At 36.0% G+C, this 12,842-nt stretch overlaps 1 protein-coding gene across 1 annotated transcript; it reads right to left on the reverse strand.

Moving 5' to 3' along the window:
• Positions 1–9,954: 9,954 nt before the first annotated feature.
• LOC123914344 (9-cis-epoxycarotenoid dioxygenase NCED2, chloroplastic-like) lies at positions 9,955–12,460 on the reverse strand. Its single transcript, XM_045965464.1, has one exon. The coding sequence runs from the start codon at positions 12,231–12,233 to the stop codon at positions 10,410–10,412; it is 1,824 nt and encodes a 607-aa protein (XP_045821420.1). The 5' UTR covers positions 12,234–12,460; the 3' UTR covers positions 9,955–10,409.
• Positions 12,461–12,842: the final 382 nt, after the last annotated feature.

Consider the following 12,842-nt stretch of genomic DNA (forward strand, 5'->3'; position numbering starts at 1 on the left):
ATTAACTTGATGGCACTTGTTCGGCTGCTCCTGGCACAAAAAATTATTATCTAAGCGCTTTTTTCTTCAACAGGCCTACCAAAGAAGGCAACTAGCCCCAACACATTAACAGACAGAATATGCTTATCAAGCATTTATTAAATTACATGCAGAATGACATGTTGGACCTGGCAGCAACAGGATCAAACCTAGATCTTTGTGGTTCTAATGATGAAAGCCAGCCAATATAGGTAACTTAGAGGGGAAAAAAGACTTTTCCTCTTCATAAGCAAAGAATCATAAACTTATTTCAATAAAGAAGTTCTTAGTTCTTACAAACTGAGTCTTAATCAAATGCAAGTAATTCACAACATGCAATGTATCTTTGTCAACTATATGAAGTTACAATGACATAGCAAGTCACATGCAATGGTTCATTGCTAGTTGATTATTGCCAAAACTTGTTTTGTGAATTGATGTAAATAACTTCAACCACTTCTAGTTGAATATCCTTTCAGATATGATTTGTTTCCTTTCTTGTCTGTGTAGCTTCTGATCTAAACTTAATTAATTGTCAAGTGGAAAACCTGTGGTTCTAACATTCACTTTTTGACTCAAAAAAATCTGGACTCATCTGTATCATTTCTCAAAATCTGTATTTTTTTTTCATTGTTTCATAATTTTATTTATCTTCCCTTTATTATGTCCTTTTAGTATAATGAACTTTGCCATTTTTAACTATAAGTTATTTGCTGCAATGCCGTTCTGTCTGTGGTAAAAACAACAATTACATGAACCAATGAGAGTCAGGTCTAGTAGAAGGAGTTAGATTCTTACGACGTTGACAACTAAGATTTAAATTTCAACTGTGAGAGATATTCATATTTAGTGTCTGATATGTCATAAATAAAATTATATCTAGAAGCTATAAAAAACAAAAAAGAAAGACAATAATTATATGTATGATCAAGACCAAAAGTGGATATTCAAGTTGATAGTTAAGTTACAAACTTTGGTTTTTTAATTGTTTATATGTATCAACCAACTTAAAGAATACTCTCATTGTAAAGATGTATATGTTAATATGAAAATAAAATAAAATAAAATAAAAAGAATGATGCTAGCATGATTAGGCTAACAACAGGACAAAGAATGGTCCACAGAACTTGCTGCCTAATTTAATCTTCAACCAAACACCATGTGAAAGACACAATGAAATCAAATTGCAATATCTGCCTTTAGATATTTTGATCATACTCTGTTTCTGGCCACATAATGATCACCTAGCTAGTTAATTACCATGTGTTTCTTCATTCCCTTTGTCACTTAATCTGCTTATTAATTGAGTTGTCATATTCCTAATTTCTTCATAGAATTCTCAATTATGCAGTTGTATGTGAGTATGTCATATTTAAACAAAAACAATGATATCTAGAGTGCCTAATTTGTGTTTGATGTCATTGACAATCTGACTAAGATTGATGTAATAATAAAAGTGAATGATAAGTGCAATCATTGACAAAGTAGGATTAATCTTAGGGCCCTTAGGCTTCACCTAATGTACCCCAATTATTATCCTCTTCTAATCAAAGTTGATGATCCTTTTAATTGTCAGTCAACCCTACACATTTTCTTGATTAATTAGTCCCTAATAATCATCATGTAACTAAAGCGGTTAATATAGTTTACTAATTGGAATTTTCAAACATACATATGCAAAATAAGACAAATTTTAATGTGGACCATGGTCCACTATAAACTAATATTTGAAAATGCTCAAAACTCTAAGACGGCAAACATCGTAGAGGTTAATAGTCTACCTCATTGAACCAACATGAATCAGATATGCGTTTTAGTCGTAAAGATGAAGAGGGTTATAAATTTTTACTTTTAAAAGGTATTGTTGACCATTATTAGAATTTTTGTCTAGTTTTTGCTCTTGATTATCTTGGGCTAAATAAAATTTGGAAAATTTCAATTTAAAATTCCTCTTTTCAAGTACAAAAAAAGAAAAAAAGTCCTCTTTTCAATTTTTTTTTTTTGCTTATTCATGATAAAACTTATACTACATATGAGCATCTTTGTTTTAAAGGTTGTACTATTGTCTCTATTTTTTGTCATTGTGGGCGTACAGAGGAAACTTCCAATCATTTGGGGGTTGGCTACAGACTTTCATTGATAAAAATGTTATTTTCAGTTCTTAATTTTTTTTTAGTGATCGATAAACATAAAATAGTGGGTCCCACCATCATAAAACACATATAAAATTTATTTTATTTTTTATCTTTCTCTTAAAAAAGTCCTCCATTTGGTTGAAGGTTCAGTTTGTCATGGACAGATAACAGTGTGATTTTGTGATCTCCAAATTTTAATCATTTAGTTTTATCACTTATGCATTATTATATAAGCCATTTTTTTTAAAGAATATAAACCTATTATATAAACAATTATTATAGTATATAATCTTGCATGCTATATATAGGGCTGAGATTTGAATCTCGAACACTCAACTTATTTAATTTAAGTATAAAATTCTAATCACTAAACTATTTGGAAAAAAAGTATATAATCTTGTATTCACTTATCGAAATTCGAAGATATATATCCTTGATAGATGAACACACTCGAGAATAATAATATCAGTCCTACACTCCTACTAAAATTGATCTGTTCCATTTGTTGTATAATGTGTTTGTAGTATTGGGCCTTGATTAGCTTAAGCCCAATATAGTTTGTGTTAGGCCCAATTGTAATGACTTGCTATATAAGCAAGGTTTTGTGTGATCAATAAAATTGACTTGGCCATTTGTTCTTAACAAGTGGTATCTAGAGCCTTTAATCCATCACCTGTATTCTGTTTTCTACAAGAAACAAGTTAGTTACGGTGGTTACAACCACTCTAACCGTCATAACCGTTCCAAAAGATTGTTCTCCGTTCATCTTCTTCATCTCGCCACACCAAAGAAACCCACATTCTTCATCTTTTTCATTCCTCCCACTGCAATTTTCTTCGCAATGGCAGAAAATTCAGACTTCTTGAAGCCTTCAATTCCAAAATTTGATGGCTACTACGATCATTGGGCAATGTTGATGGAGAATTTGCTCCGATCTAAAGAATATTGGAGCTTGATCGAGAATGGTGTGACAGTGGCTCCGGCGAATGCAACGGTAGAACAACAGCGCATTGCAAATGAGAGTAAGCTTACTGATTTGAAAGTCAAGAACTATTTGTTTCAGTCCATTGATCGATCCATCTTAGAAACAATTCTTAATCGCGACACTGCACGAGATATTTGGAATGCTATGAGAATTAGGTATCAAGGTTCAACCAAGGTGAAGCGTGCACAGCTTCAAGCATTGCGCAAAGATTTTGAGGTTCTTGAGATGGGGGAAAGTGAATCAGTAGAAGAATACTTTGCAAGAACCATGGTTATCACCAACAAGATGACTTCTTGTGGTGAAAGAGTAGAACAAAGTACTGTGGTTGAGAAAATTCTTAGATCAATGACTGCAAAATTCAATCATGTAGTCTGTTCTATTGAATTATCTTCTGATGTTACCACACTCTCCATTGATGAGCTGCAGAGTAGCTTGATAGTTCATGAACAACGTATGAAAGGCCAACTGATCAAGCAAGAAGAGCAAGCTCTCAAGGTCACTAATGGTGGCAGAGGGAGAGGTAGGGGAAGAAATTCAAATTCTGCTAGAGGTCGTGGTAGGGGAAGGCAAAGCAAAGAGAATGTGGAATGCTTTCACTGTCATAAATTGGGACACTATCAGAGCAATTGTCCCAATTGGAGTGAAAATGCCAATTATGCAGAATTGGATGAGTTTAAAGAAGAGATGCTCCTCATGGCCAAAACCAATGATGATGAGTTTGGTGAAAATTGGTTCTTGGATTCTGGGTGCAGCAATCATATGTCAGGTAATAAAGATTGGTTTTATGATTTTGATGAGAATTATAGAGATTCAGTGAAATTGGGTGATGACTCAAGGATGAATGTGATGGGAAAAGGAAATGTGAAACTCAGTATCAATGGAAGAGTTCATGTTTTCACCAATGTGTATTTCATACCTGGGTTAAAGACAAATCTTCTCAGCATTGGCCAAATTCAGCAGAAGAAGGCTACAATTGTGTTCAAAAACAATTGCTGCAAAGTTTATCATGAAGAAGAGGGATTACTTTTTGCTACATACATGTCAACAAATAGAATGTATATTGTCAAAGCAGAAGTAATTGCTCCAAGATGTCTGCAAGCTTCAAAACCTGTCAACTCTTTGCTTTGGCATAGCAGATATGGCCACTTAAGCATCAAAGGATTGAATGTTCTTGTTAAAAAGGACATGGTGAGAGGTCTACCAGCATTGAAAGAGCTAGATGAGAATTGTGCAGATTGCTTGGAAGGCAAGCAACACAGAGATGCCATTCCCAAGCAAGCAAATTGGAGAGCCAGCTCTAAGCTTGAACTTGTTCATTCTGATATCTGTGGACCTATCAATCCAAAATCCAACAGTGGCAACAGGTATTTCATAACTTTCACTGATGATCTAACTAGAAAAACTTGGATATATCTGCCGAAAGAGAAGTCTAGTTCACTAGAAACTTTCAAACAGTTTAAGGCTATGGTTGAGAAAGAGTCCAGTTGTTCTATTCAATGCCTAAGAACAGATAGGGGTGGTGAATATACCTCAAATGCTTTTAATGATTTTTGTAGTAATCATGGAATCAAGAGGCAATTGACTGCAGCATACACACCTCAGCAGAATGGTGTTTCAGAAAGGAAGAACAGGACTCTAATGAATATGGTAAGGAGTATGTTGGCTGGAAAGGGTGTACCAAAACCATTTTGGCCAGAAGCCTTGAAGTGGGCTACTTATGTGATGAATAGAAGCCCCACTCTATCTGTCAAAGACATCACACCAGAAGAGGCTTGGAGTGGAGTCAAACCTTCTGTGCATCACTTCAGAGTTTTTGGTTGCATAGCCTTTGCTCATGTACCTGACAGTCAAAGAACCAAGCTAGATAGCAAAAGTGTGAAATGTGTTCTTCTGGGACTAAGTGAAGAGTCAAAAGCTTATAAGCTTTATGACCCTGAAAAAAGGAAAATAATCATCAGCAGAGATGTGGTATTTGAAGAAAATAAAGGTTGGAATTGGAATAAGATCTCAGACAAAAAGCAAAACCAATCAAGCAATGATGCTCTCAGTGATGAAGAGTATAGTACATCAGCTCCAGCAAATGACAATGAGGCTCCAGCAAATGACAATGAGGTTCAAGCTGAAGTTGATATGAATACTTCAAGTGATGATAGTGATGGCATTGACTTCCAATCTGAGGTGAATTTGCCTCCAAGAGTTAGGAGACCACCTCAGAGCTTGAATGACTTTGTCACAGGAGAGGAGCTTGACCAGCTGCATAATCTTGCAGTCTATGTAGCTACTGAAGATCCAACATCATTCAGTGAGGCTGTTAAGTCTAAAGTTTGGATAGAAGCTATGAATCAAGAAATGCAGTCCATAGAGAAGAATCAAACTTGGGAGCTTACTAGTTTACCTGATGGAGCCAATGTAATTGGTGTGAAATGGATTTACAAAACTAAACACAATGAAAAAGGAGAAATTGATAAACATAAGGCAAGACTGGTGGCAAAAGGGTACAATCAGAAGCATGGTATTGACTATGATGAGGTATTTGCTCCTGTGGCAAGATGGGACACAATTAGATCAATACTAGCTATAGCTGCAAGAGAAAGTTGGAAAGTGTTCCAGTTGGATGTAAAAAGTGCTTTTTTACATGGTGAATTAAGTGAAGATATCTATGTTGAACAGCCACCAGGTTATCAGAGGGAAAAGAACAAGGTGTACAAACTTAAGAAAGCATTGTATGGCCTAAAGCAAGCACCAAGGGCCTGGTACAGTAGAATTGAAGCCTACTTCAACTCTGAGGAATTTGAGAAATGTCCTTCAGAGCATACATTGTTCATTAAGCACAAGCCAAATGGTAAGATTCTGATAGTCAGTCTATATGTTGATGATCTCATATACACTGGAAATGATTTGCTTTTGATGAATGAGTTCAAGACATCAATGCAAAAAGAATTTTCAATGACTGATTTAGGCAAGATGAAGTTTTTTCTTGGAGTAGAAGTAATCCAGTCTGAGGAAGGTATATACATCAGTCAACAGAAATATGCAGCTGAGGTCTTAGGGAGGTTTGGTATGGAAAATTGCAATAGTGTATGCAGCCCTATAGTACCTGGTTGTAAGCTTGACAAAGATGAAGATGGTGATGCTACAGATGCAAGAGAGTATAAGCAGATAGTTGGGAGCCTAATGTACCTGTTGGCTACAAGGCCTGACTTGGCTTATTCAGTGTGTCTGGTAGCTAGATATATGGAAAGGCCTACAAACATGCACCTTACAGCAGTCAAAAGAATATTGAGGTACTTAAAGGGTACACTTACAAATGGAATCATGTATAGGTGTGACACTGAGAAAGGTTTTGAGCTAGTTGGCTGGTCAGATTCAGACTATGCTGGTGATGTGAATGACAGGAAGAGCACCACAGGGTTTGTATTCATGCTTGGATCAGGAGCCATATCTTGGTCTTCTAAGAAGCAACCCATTGTCACTTTGTCCACCACAGAGGCAGAATATGTTGCAGCAGCTGCATGTGCTTGCCAAGCTGTTTGGTTGAGAAGTATACTAAGCTACTTGCTTAAGAATCAGAAGATTTGCACTCAGATTTATTGTGATAACAGCTCCTCCATCAAGCTGTCTAAAAATCCCATCATGCACGGTCGTTGTAAGCACATAGATGTGAGATTTCACTTCTTGAGAGATCTTACAAAGGATGGTACAATTGAACTCAAACATTGCAAATCACAAGACCAGTTGGCTGACATCATGACCAAACCTTTGAAGTTGGATGCGTTTTTGAAGTTGAGAAGTGGGTTAGGAATGGAGATGAAATGAATGCTGCAGAATTGCTTGATCTGCTTCAGTTTTGCTCTGGCTGCAGAATTGCTTGGATTGCTGCAGTTTTTCACTTGTTTGCTTTGCTTATTTTTCAGTTTTTGTGTGAATGTTGTTTAGCTTGCTTGTCAAGTATCCTTTAATTGAACTCTTAGGATTGTTCAATTAGGGGAGAGTTTGTTGTATAATGTGTTTGTAGTATTGGGCCTTGATTAGCTTAAGCCCAATATAGTTTGTGTTAGGCCCAATTGTAATGACTTGCTATATAAGCAAGGTTTTGTGTGATCAATAAAATTGACTTGGCCATTTGTTCTTAACACCATTGACTTTTGTACATGCATGCAGCTATAGATAAAGAGAGGGAAGTATACAAATACTAGTACAATTTAGGTGACTCTATTTTAGTTTGACCTAAAAATTGATGAAATATATCATAATCTAACAAAAATTAATATATTGAGTAAAAGAACTATTTCAAGGTGAAAAAATTGTAATGACGATAATACGACATTTTGGTGCTTAGTCAAAGCAAACAAGAACTGAAAAAGGTTATTGTCGTTCTTAATTCTTAGGATATACCAAACCACCTCCTTCCCTGTTTTTCAGTTTGCAGCTTTGACTAAATAGACTTTTCGTTTTTTTTCAGTTGTCACGTGAAGTTCATGTGATGTTCATATGGGTATATATATTATTGACAAGAACTTATTAATCGCAACTTGGAGTGTTTAGCTTGCTTTAAAACTTAAAATCCAACTCTAACAACTAATTAAATACTGATCCTAATCAACGATTCTATCGTATTGCTGCCACGTTATAATTATAAGTTGAAAAATAATGTTACATAAAGAACACAAGTTGGATAAATATACTGATTTTCATTTTTTAATAATATATTTTGCTTATCAATTTGTGTGCATAGCCTTTTTTTTATATTATGATAAGATATCGTATTTTTGTCAGCTGGAATGTGCTTAGATAACATGCCTCAAAATAAAATACGTGTATAAAATTTCACAAATTCAATGTTTTATTCAAAAATTGGTTGGATTAAAAAATCATACACAAAGTAAGATATTGACCTTAAATGGTTAATGAGTTTCACCAAAGAACGAATTACTTAAAAGAATCTGATTTTGATTTTTTACTGAAACAATTTTTTGTCATATTTTACTAATTCGCGACCAAATTTCGGATTAATAGAGCTTTGTATTCTTTTGTTTATGGATAGTTTTTATCTACTTTTTCTGTTTAGACCTTCTTAGTGCATCTTCTACCTTCTATTGGTTATATATGAAATTGAATGTGGAAGTGAAATTACAAAGTGGCACTTTAAGTGAGACTTGTGGTATAGTATATCCTGTCCAATTGTTTTCTAAAAGCTCAAAGACAAAGCACAAGAAAAATAAGAAGTGAAAAATGACTTTTTGGGGGTCCATTAGAGAAGTGGTCTTTTTGGCTGCAGTAGAAGAAAGACGATTATTTTTTGGACATAAAACCCACGATAGAGGCAAGTGGGACTTTTTGTCCCCTATTGTCTTCTATCATTTCACATGTAGCTTTCTATACGTCTTAATATACCTTTAGCAAAGCTATGGTTCAAATTCTTTCTTCGGCAAAATCAAATTTTATTTTAATTAAACAATTGTTCTGGGCCGAGCATAGATGCTCGAGCAGTAGAAGGTGTCGAACAAACATGACCCGAGCGAGCCTGCCATAAAGAGCCCGCAAGACGTGCTCGACCCTCCAACGGTCTGATACTCTTACGTATCATAACAATCGTAAACCGGAATGACGGGCATTTACTGCACATCAAGGCCTCCAAGCCGTTTTCCGGCAGCCACTTGATGGCCATTAATGTCATCAAGGGCCTTGGCCCTGCGCTGGGGGCTATATATATGTGACTTCACTTCATTTACAAGGTACGCATTATTTAGCCAAGAAAACATTTACATACACAAACTGACTTGAGCGTCGGAGTGCCTGCAGGTACACAACCCCCCTCCGCTTTAACAGGGGTTTCAACGCTCTCAACCACCATAAACACCGGCGAAGTCGCTCTCTTCTGGTCAACACGATCAACAATAAAAATAGGTATAACAAATTATAATACTACAATGCCACCATTTTCTTTTGCTAATGCAGCAACGTGCTCTTTGATTATTGTCGGATGAGTCAATTCTACAAACATTTGATTTGGTTTCCCACTATTTTTACAAACATTTCCATTCTTTTGAAACACTAGCCTGTTTTGTGTAGTGAAGATTTGGGCCTGGCTTTTATTTTTGGAGAAAAAAAATGTAATTAAAAACAAATTATTATCAACATGTGGGTCTTTTGAACTTTACTTTTAAGTTAAGAGACAAATTTTTACTATTGAAATTACACAAACGTGATATCCAATTTAGACTTGCATTTTCTCTACAATACCAACAATAGATTTATCTATAAAAGATTTTAATCTCTTAAATAAGTGGTCGATCTTTTTTTTTTATAACATAAATAAGTGGTCATTAGTTCAATTCAATTGAATATGTTAAATTTGACTTGAGAATTACTTGATTTAAGTATGATATATCTTAGGATTTAGGTTGAACACAACTCAATTCTACAAAATCGACTTGTAAAATAATGCGAGATTCTTAACATCCCTTGCATGTAATATTATTGGATTTGGTATAAATGGTAGATTACCTGATAACAAAAATCTGATAGAAAGTTGTCCAACGATTATGGAGAAGCTCTGATATATTATTATCTTAAACTCTTAACTTGAGCCTAATTCAACCTACAAAATTGACTTATAACTTTATAAGATAACAATTGTCTCTACTTCCCTGATAATAGGTGGTCTAACATCAATAAATCTTAAAAGATACTCAAATACTATCTTAAAATTTTAAAAACTACTATTAATTAACTTCAGCAATTTGTCGCCATAACTTTACTACTGATTCCTAGCTAACATGCACAAATTACACGTTATATATCCAGTGATGAGCAAGATGAGTCAATATTACTATGATGACTTGCGAGACGTTCTAATATTGACTTGGAAAGAACACAACGCATGCAGACAAAAGGAGAAGAATAAGCATGTGCAGAAAAAAAAAATGAAAATTCAAATAAGAAGAAAGTAATTTACTGGTAAATAAGTTAAATACAAGAAAAGAAAAGAAAAAGAAACAGAAACAGAAAGCAGCTGAGCTTCATCTACTTAATACACATGAGTACTACAAAGCTACAAGCTGATTCCTGAAAATATGTGCTGAGAGTAATTATAACTAAATATTAATATTTAACTAATACCAACAAAATCTTTGTTCAGGAGAACCCCGGGGATATATGCAAATCCCTCTTGTCATATTCCCCATTCCCTTTTTCTTTCTTTCTTTATTTTTCAGAAATTTATTTTTGTCTTATTCTATTTTGGAATTTTTTACCATTGTGTTTGTGTCTCATTGTAACGCCAAATCCTTAGCTTCCACAAACGTGCCATGAAAACCATATGGCACTCTAGAAGGTAACTTAACGGTTGCTTCCACTTTCATGTTCACGGCGTTTACTATCTCTAATTCTGATTTACACCTCCTCTCATCATGCACTAACGCCATAATGTACCCCTCATCCTCCTCTTCATTTTCATTTTCATTTTCACACCCCCCTGATGGTAAAAAAAACGGTTCTCCACCATACTTTCCATCTCCATACTTATGAATCTTCACCTCCCCACTTACAAGATCAACCTTAGCGAACCCGGATACTTTGGGCCACGGTTCAGCTACTGCCAAATAAGCGAACCGGGTTTTTCTACCGAGCCGGTTCCGGTTCACCATCCCAGCTTCTAAATTCAAATTCTGAACGATGGTTCGGCGAGTTGATTCCCCTGTTTTTAGATTCAACCTTATCTCTGATAAAACACTTTTCAAATTTTCATCGCTTTCGTTGAAGATTGAATCCGGTGGCGTCATGCACGAACCAATAACAACAACTTCATCATTTTCTGGTTCTTCCCATGCGTTCCATAAATGGAAACAAAACGTGTCTGGTGATTCAACCCAAATGATGCTAGAAGCGTCTTTTGCATACTTTGGAAGCACTCCAAATCTCGATTTCTTTGCTCCGTCGAATATCACCGGAGAACCACCTCTGATCATTTCTTCAAGCTTGAACACAACTTGATGATCTGGGATTACTACGAAATTCTCAGTGATCGCGAAATCATGCGTCATTGTTGGTACTGGAAGACGAATTTCAACGTCCCGTGATTTTACTCCGTCGGGTGTGAAACGGAAGTATTTGATATAAGGTCTAGCTACGTCGTAGCTCAATGCAAAGAGTTCACCGGAGACAGGGTCGATTTTCGGGTGTGCGATCATTGTGGAATGAAGCTGATCAAGGAAGCTATAACGGCCAATAGTTTGAAGATCACCGGAGGGAGTGATTTTCAGTTCATAAGGAAGATCATCTTCCGACATAGCAAGGAGTTTCCCGTTGAAGAAGACAAGGCCGGCGTTAGCAACACCGGAGCCATTCCGGTGATCAACTATACCGCAAAGACTTCTAGCGTAAAAGAGAAGAAGCCTTGCGATGCCTGAATGGCCATGGAGTTCTCCAATGGCCTTCGGAAACACAGCTCGGCCTAATTCTCGCTCTTGGACTAGTCTCTCTGTTTCAGTGAAACGGCATGCATAACTTGCAACACCGTCATTGATGGTAACGGCATGAACCATGCCGTCACCATCGAAAAGATGGTGACCAGAAACTGGCTCGAACATTGGGTTCGCGCCGTTACGGACATAAACGCCGTTTACACAATCTGGAATTGTGCCGGTGATAGGAAGAGAGTGAACTACGGGTTGTTCTGGCACTGGAGCGAAGTTTCCGGCGATTTGAATTCTTGGGTCCGAGGTTTTTGGAAGTGGTTGTTGTAACTCGCGTGAAAGTAACGCGCTTTCAAACATGTTTAATGCCATTGCTGCTGCTTTTTGTATTGGGTTCCACTGTGTGTCTTTTTTGGGTTTGTTTGGGACATTTTCTTTGGTAATTAAGGGCTGTTTGTAGGGTTGTTTTGGGAAATCAAATACTGAAGGAGAGTGGAGAGCACATTCAACTACTTTTCTATTGGGCTTCTTCTTCAACTTTAGGGTGGACTTTTTGTTGTATAAGCCCAAATCAAGAAAAGATGAAGAGGAGAGTGAGTTTGAGAATTGATGAGGTTTATTATTACTAGTAACCCATGTGCTAGAGTTGAGTGCTAGTGAAGAAGGTGCCATGATCATGGATGATTTCTTAAAGAGAATAATTAATTATAAAGAAATGAAATGATCATGGAGAAAGAAAGAAAGAAAGAAAGAAAGAAAATGAGATTGAAAGTGAAGAGAGAATTTGGGAGGGGAAACATGGAAGGGGCAATTGGGTATAAATAGAGTGGGGGAAGTGAAAGATTAAGATAGAGAGAAGTGTCTAATTTATTTTTTTTGTGATAAAAAGTGTCTATTTCTTTTTAATTTTGTATTATATTATTATTTATTTTCTTTTATAATATATGTGGGGACTGCCAAGTTAATAAAAAAGAGAAGTGTCTGTTTTTTATTTGTAAATAATAATAATGATAATGATTTTCAGGAGGGGAGTGTGTGTGTTTTGATGATTATTATTATTATTATTATTATTATATGGAGGTCCACCTCATATGATATATGTAAGGGAAGACCACGTGGTGGATTCGACTGTGGCTTGTAAAATGTACGTGGGTGTGGGGCATGAGGCATTTGGTTTCGGTTTAGAATTGCTAGTAGACAGTAGTAGCCGATTGTGACAACCGAAACCTCTTATGTTTGGAAGAAACAAGAGCTCGGATTAAGCTAGTCCCTATGATCTCGGTGGAC

The sequence above is a fragment of the Trifolium pratense genome, linkage group LG3 (assembly GCF_020283565.1).
Source record: "Trifolium pratense cultivar HEN17-A07 linkage group LG3, ARS_RC_1.1, whole genome shotgun sequence".
NCBI classification, from domain to species: Eukaryota; Viridiplantae; Streptophyta; class Magnoliopsida; order Fabales; family Fabaceae; genus Trifolium; species Trifolium pratense.

Coding starts and splice junctions, on each gene's coding strand:
- LOC123914344 (XM_045965464.1), bottom strand. CDS start 12,233: ATGATCATGGCACCTTCTTCACTAGCACTCAACTCTAGCACATGGGTT.